General features: G+C 37.1%; 1 protein-coding gene across 1 annotated transcript in view; it reads right to left on the reverse strand.

Moving 5' to 3' along the window:
- ERGIC2 (ERGIC and golgi 2) overlaps positions 1-7,553 on the reverse strand; it is a 64,188-nt gene that overhangs the window by 7,207 nt on the left and 49,428 nt on the right. Inside the window, exons 9-10 of the mRNA XM_006895072.1 lie at positions 5,524-5,579; positions 4,460-4,558 (exon numbers count right to left, since the gene is read on the reverse strand). Coding sequence (XP_006895134.1) covers positions 4,460-4,558; positions 5,524-5,579 — 155 coding nt within the window. The remainder of the gene's footprint in view (positions 1-4,459; positions 4,559-5,523; positions 5,580-7,553) is intronic.

Genomic DNA, 7,553 nt, shown 5'->3' on the forward strand with positions numbered 1-7,553 from the left:
CAGGTTTGTCCTGGAGAGGGTGAAGCCAGAGTGTTCCCTGGAATCAAGGATTTTGAAGCTTCGTCTGACATACTTTGGGCATGTTGCAAGGAGGGACTGGTCCTTGGAGAGGAACATCATGTTTGGCAGAGTGGAGGGGAGGCAAAGGAGAGGAAGACCTTTGATGAGACGGATCGATTCTGTGACTGGAGCGGTGGGAATAAGTGCTTGAGTTGGCTAGGTTGGCACAGGATAGAACAGCATTTAGAGCTCTTGTACATAGGGTCGCTATGAGTTGCAAACAACTCGATGGCACATAACAACAACAACCACCACCTCTGGGATTGTGGTGCAGCTTCTTGCCACTAGGCCACCAGAGCTTGCTCAGACTCTAAATCTTTAAAGGAGGGGAAGGATGCCTGCCCATCTTTCTACCAGAGATACTGGTGTCTTAGAATTATAGAGCTTTTAGTTATCAGCCCGATACATTATACAGTACCAGAGCTCTTTAAAAATATACACACATATATTAGAAATGATGAAATAGAAATTTATCTATCCTTCTATGAAGTTTGTCTTTCTATATATCTTTTCTAGTGTGGATGACTTATTATGTAGAGGAGCAGGACTATGCAAGTGACATATGTTGGCTTATCCACAAAGAGATTGCGAGCTAGCATCCCACAAGGGTACTGGCCAATCTCAACAATCTACAAGAGGACTGGCTAGTCTTGCCAATAAATTGAACAGCTCTAGCTGCAGAGAAGATCTTCTCCCACCAGAAGAATTCTTCCCACAGCCAGAGAAGAGAAACAGACTAAACTTGGTAAAATGCAGGACAGGCTTCAGAATGGCAGCAGCAGCAATGGCTGAACTGGGAAATTGATGTGCGGTGGACACTTATGGGAGGGGAAGCCAATAGTGGTAGGAATGTGAACATTGTTGTACAACTGGGTGGAAAGGCAATATCAGCGGGTCCGAGAACTTTGTTGAACAATTGGGGGAGGAAAGCCAATAATGGAAGGACTGAGAACTTGGGAACACCACGAGACTCAAGACTGAGGTATTATTTTGATTTTGGGAGCTGTCTTGACTATATTCTGTTATTAATCTGAATTATAACCTTTTGACTCTCCCAATATGGTTCTATATGGACTGTGAACTATCATATCATATTTTGGTCCCAGAAAAGCAGTAAGATTGGTGTTGAAATGATGAGTGGAAAGAGGCATGAAAGTGTGGGTGACATGTCTGACCTCATGGGAACTGGTTTTACATTACGGATGCTGTGGATGGGGATAGTTTCCCTCAGTGTAGTTGATAAAGGCCAGATATGGCCCTTCCCACGTGGCTCTTGTTCATTTTACACCTTTATAAGTACAGTCACCATTTTTTCAAATATGAAATATACAAAATATAGTAGAAAAATTAGCAAGAGTAAAGTGTAAAATAAAGTTTTGTTGTTGATGGCCTTTGAGAGCATGACTCATAGTGACCCTATTCACAAAAAGCCTGAAGCCCCTCTACAACTATCAACATTTATCAAAGTTCATAGTTTCTGGAGGAATGTTGTTTAGAAAGTGGATGCTACTCCTGCTTCCAAAAAAATAAAGTTACAACAACATACTTACCATAAAGCATCTATTCTAAGCAAAGTATTCTTAATATATCAGATTATAAAATTAAGAGATGGGACTAAAATAAAATAAAAAATTTAAGCCATTAAATGTATGAAGATTAAAATCCCTAGTTTTCTAATAGCAGAAGACGACTTGGAAATCCTCGAAAGGTCTGATGGATGGAGCATGTCATACATTATCACATCTTAGGAATGGGGAAGCAATAAAACACTTTCAGGAAACATGAGAACAGATCATATTCTTCAAAGTTAAGTAAATCACTTTTCCATCATAAATAGAGCAAAAGCTAAAAATAAAAAGTATCTATGCCATAAGGAGGAGCGCTGGTGATGTGGCACATTAAGCTAAGAGAAAGGGTGGCTATTCAAATAAACAAGATATGCAGTGTCTTCTCACATTGAGATTTACAGTCTTGAAATCGTGATCAAGGGTTGCTATAAGCTGGACTCAACTAAGAAGCACTGAATTTTGTATTTTAAGGGAGTTGCACTGGTAAGCCAAAGTTCTGGTGGTTTAAATCCACCAGAAGTTCCATGAGAGAAAGAAGCACCATTACCTCCTGTGCAATTTACAGTCTCAGAAACCAAATGGAGGGAGTTATGACTTGAGAACAATGAATAAGTTAGTAGTTACAAGGCAGTATTTCTCTAACATTTGGTAGACAGATTGGTTAAATGTTGAGCTGCTAACTAAAGGCTAGCTAATTTAAAAGATGGCCATTCAGCCCAGCAGCCACTTCATGGGAGGAGGGAAAAAATGAAGCAATCTGGTTGAGTGAAGATTTATAGTCCAACAAATCGACAGACAGTTGCTATGAATTGAAATCAACTAAACAGCAGTCATATGAATGTTTAATACATAAACCACATTGGAAGTGTTTTAGTTTCTGGTTCTTGCACAATTCTTCAAAGAGGTCTCTAAGATGATAAAAATATTTTTTAGAAATCTGTCATATTTACAAAGAAAACAATTCTAAAGATGTCAAAACTTTCTTAGGTAAATATGCAGTAATGAGACATATCCTATTAACATATTAATCTTTCATATATTTAGAGAGTGTTTACATTCTAATTCTGATTGTTCCTACTTTAAAAATCTTAATATTTTGCCCTTTCTATGAAGGCGCCGAAAGCTAAGAAGGAAGGCCCTGCCCCTCCCAAAACTGAAGCCAAAGCAAAGGCATTAAAGGCCAAGAAGGCAGTCCTGAATGGTGTCCACAGCAAAAAAAAAAAAAAAAAAAAAGAAGATCCGCATGTCACCCACCTTCCGGCGGCCTAAGACGCTGAGACTCCGAAGGCAGCCCAAATACCCCCGGAAGAGCGCCCCCCAGGAGAAACAAGCTTGACTGCTATGCCATCATCAAATTTCCCCTGACCACTGAGTCAGCTATGAAGAAGATAGAAGATAACAACACAACTGTGTTCATTGTGGATGTCAAGGCCAACAAGCGCCAAATTAAACAAGCTGAAAAGAAGCTCTATGACATTGATGTGGCTAAGGTCAACACTTTGATTACGCCTGATGGAGAGAAGAAGGCCTATGTTCGACTTGCTCCTGATTATGATGCTTTGGATGTTGCCAACTAAATTGAGATCATCTAAACTGAGTCCAGGGGGCTAATTCTCAATATAAATTTTTTCTCATAAAAAAAAAACAAACACAACCCTTAATATTTTAAATTTTCTTCTGTGAGTCCTTTCTGTCAAGGATTTGTTATTCTTCTTGAATCAATAATTAATGCCAATGAAAATAGCAGTCAAGAAATCAAACAATGCACTGCATTGTGTAAATCAGCTGCAAAAGACCAATTATGAAGGGGAAAAAATGTCACTTTGATGTCCAAAGTCTGACCCATTTGTGTCTGACTCAAGTCAAGGTATTTTTGGAACTGTGCTGCCACCCCAGGAAATGGTGGTTTGAATCCACCAGCTGCTCTGCGAGAGAAAGATGTATAATCTTCAATGTGATTTACTACCTCTGAAAACCCACTGGTGAGTCAGATACAAATTGGTTCCAACTCCTCAGTGCTTAACAATGTATGTACATGAAACCTCGACAATGGAAAGGAAAATGGCATGCTCAAATTAAGAAGTTGGTGAAGATACCAATGAAGGAGTTTTTCTTTCGCTTTTCAAAGAGAAGAGTGAACTGGGGGGGGGGGGCAGGGAGAAAAGTGCAACAATGAATGAATGGAAATCCAAAATCTTTGTAAATTTTCATTGAAATTAATTAAGAAAATAAAATTTAATAAAAAAAAAGTTGGTGAAGAACACAAATATAATAAGAAAAAAGAACAAAAACTTTGTATCTGACGAAGTAAAGTTGGTGAAGTAAGGATGAAGAGACTTCCAATTACATACCTTGAGTTTGTAATCTAGAGGGCCCAGTCCCTGAAGAAAGATTGGGTGGTGGAATCAGAAAAAAGGAAGACCCTCAATCAGATAGACTGACATGGGAAGAACAACAATGGGCTCACACATAGCAATAATGGTGAAGATGTTGCAGCATGATGGCCTAATAAGTAAGGAATTGCACTACTGACCCAAAGGCATGCAGTTCAAGTCCAACAGCTGTAATATAGGAGAAAGATGGACAATCTCCTCTTGTGTGATTCAAAGCCTCTGAAAACTCACTGAAGGGTCAATAAATTGGTTCTAACTCTACAGCACATGACAACATCAGTAATAACAACACTAAGACATATGCTCTCCACACACAATAAGGATCATGTTTACACAAGAGCTAGGTGACAATTATTAAAAATATATTAATGTTTTAAGAATAATTATAAGAATAATTTCCTGCATGCAAATCTATAGAGTTAATTACATAATACTTACGATCTACAGCAATTTTTTCAGTTCCATCTAAAGGATTAATAATTCCTGGAACAAGCTCTCCAAAAGACAAATGGTCTATTCTATGAGAGAAGTTGTAAGCTAAGAGGAAACAAATAAAACCAACTAAGTAGAAATTGTATTATTTAAAACTATAGTAGAGACTAGTTTATAATCTTATCCATGCTTACATTAAAATATCTAAAATCTGTAGGTATAGTCTTTAAAATATCATTCTTTTGAGAAAAATGTATAAGTATGATGGGAATAACTGAAAATAAATGTATAACAGTAAATTCTGGTAAAATGCTCAAAAAATGCATAATTTGTAAAATATAACTTCTAAGAGAATATAGTTTATGTAACTCTGTTCTTTAAAAAAGTCATCTTTTCTGGTCCAAATCACATACCAAAAGGTTTAAAAACAATTGAGAAGAGTCTCGTATAGTTTTATTACTTTATACTAATACTTAATACTCATTATTAAAAATACTTTACATTACTGCTAAACATCACCAAAATTTTTCTAATGGAATGCATTACTTGTTTTTGTTCTCCAAAGGAAACTGTAAAAACTAATATTTGTGACAATAATTTATATTAACTTGAATACTTTACAAATGCAAATGCATATGTCCATAATTACATTCACAAAAATTGTACCTTGCATGCAGTTTTTATTACACATAAAAATTAGTACAAACATATTCAGTGCAATACAAAAAACATTCAGGCTTTCCTTCCTACCTCAGCAACTTCTGAACTATGACCAAACAGAAATGAAGATGATGTGACAATAACAGAAAATTCGAGTCAGTAAATTTTTGGATACGTTTTTCAGGCTGGCCTATTTTCAAACAGTATTTTAAACTGTAACTAAAATTGTATCTCCCTCTCTCTCACACACACACACATACTCTCTTCTCTCTCTCTCCCACTCACTACTTTCTTTTCAAAGATGTAACAATGAATGAATAAAAATTTAAAAAAAGAATATGTTCAAATCTATTAATACCAAATAAAGTATACATTTCCTCAAAAAAAAAAAAAATTCAGAAACTGCTTACAGTCATGGTTGACAAGTGCTGCCAAGTGTGCATGGCCTCGTGGATGTGGAATTGCCCTGAGAAGAGGAAGAAAGATACAGAATAACATTTCAGTATATAAAGATAACGGGATTTCTTTAAATAATTGCTAGCATTAAAAAACCCCTACACAACCCATAAATATATTTGGCTGACTATTTGAGGAATAAAAAGTATGTAAGACAAAGATTCAAAAGCCTTGCCTCCGAGCAAAATGGGCACAGGATATGCATAGACACTTCACCAAAGACGACATTCAGATGGCACACAAATACATGAAGAAATGTTCAAAATCCCTAGCTCTAAGAGAGATGCAAATCAAAACAACTATGAGGTATCATCTCACCCCAGTAAAAACAGCAAAATTCAACAGAGCAGCAAACAACAAATGCTGGCAAGGTTGTGGAGAAGCTGAAAACATTATTCACTGTTTGCAGGAGTGTAAAATGGTGCAACAACCACTATGAAAGGCTGTATGGCGCTTTCTCAAAATGTTGCACATTGAAATATCATTTGACTCAGTAATTCCACTACAGGGAATATATCCCAAAGAAACCAAAATTGTGACCCAAGTAGATATATGCAGACCCATGTTTATTGTGGCTTTGTTCACAATAGCAAGCAGCTGGAAACAACCTAAAAGTGCCCATCAACAAACGAATGGATAGAGGAAGCAGTAATATATTCACACAACAGAATACTATACTGCACTGAAAGATAAGCAACTCATGATATATTATACAAAGAGGGTGAGCCTGGTGGACATTATGCTGAGTGAAGTATCTCAGTCACAAATGTACAAATACAGCACTGTGCCACTGTTGTAAAACAGGATGACATCGAGGTCGGAGGGAGCCTAAGAAAAGAGGGGATAAATAATGTATACTGCATTGAAACAGATAAGAAAACTTTTTAAAAGGAATATATCATTAGGTATTATTTTCAGGACAAGATTCCAGAAAATGAAATGCATAGTAAAGTAGACTGTGGACTTGGGGAGAGGAGTTGTATAACAAAGATTTTTTTTTTTCCTTTCAAAGAGAAAGGTGAAATGGGGTAGAGAGGTGGGCAGGGAGAAAAATGTGCAAAAATGAATGAATTGGGGAAAATTAAATGGGAAGAATATGCTGTAAAAATTTTAAAAAAAAAAACAACTTTAAAAATATATAAAAATTAAATAAAAAAAATCCTTGCCTCCAAACCACCTGGTTTTACCTTCTCCAGGACAGACCTGTTTGTTCTCTTGGTAGTCCATTGCATACTCTTCTCCAGTACCACAACTCAAAGACATCAATTCTGCTTCTGTCATCCTTAGTCACTATTCAGATCTCAAATGTATACCAACTAATTGAGAAGACCACCGGCTGGATCAGGGGTCCCTTAGTCTCTAGACTGACAGTGTTGCTCTTTAGCACTCTGATCCCTGACAGCCCACTTTCCCTACGCAAATCATCTTTTGATTTCCTGACTGCAGATGCCAAGAGTATTTATTATGAATCCAGGCAAGATGTTATTATTAACCAATTTATTCTCCATCAATCATGATGCTGCCAACTGGCCCAGTGGTTAGTATCTTTGTTTTCTTGCTGTTGAGAAGCAATCCATATTGAAGACTGTAGTCCTTCACCTTCTACAGCAAATATATCAGGTACTCCTCAGTTTCGACAAGCAAGGTTATGTCACCTGCATAATACAAGTTGTTGATGAGTCTTCCTCAAAACCCGATGCCACAATCTTCTTCCTAAAGTCCAGCTTCCTGCATGATCTGTTCCACATATAGATTGAAAAGGTGTGGAGAAAGACATATACCCTTGGCACACTTCCTGATTTTGAACCATACAATGGATTCTTGCTCTGTTCATATGCCTATTTCTTGATCTAAATATAGGTTTTTACTGAAGATTATCCAAAAACGACTGGAACAGCACATCAGCAGAGAGCTACCAGAAGTCCAGGCTGTGTTTTGAAGGGGTCGTGGTACTAGGGATATTGTAGCTGATGTTAGATGGATC

Source organism: Elephantulus edwardii, unplaced genomic scaffold (assembly GCF_000299155.1).
Source record: "Elephantulus edwardii isolate Elephantulus edwardi_28Jun2011 unplaced genomic scaffold, EleEdw1.0 scaffold00157, whole genome shotgun sequence".
NCBI classification, from domain to species: domain Eukaryota; kingdom Metazoa; phylum Chordata; class Mammalia; order Macroscelidea; family Macroscelididae; genus Elephantulus; species Elephantulus edwardii.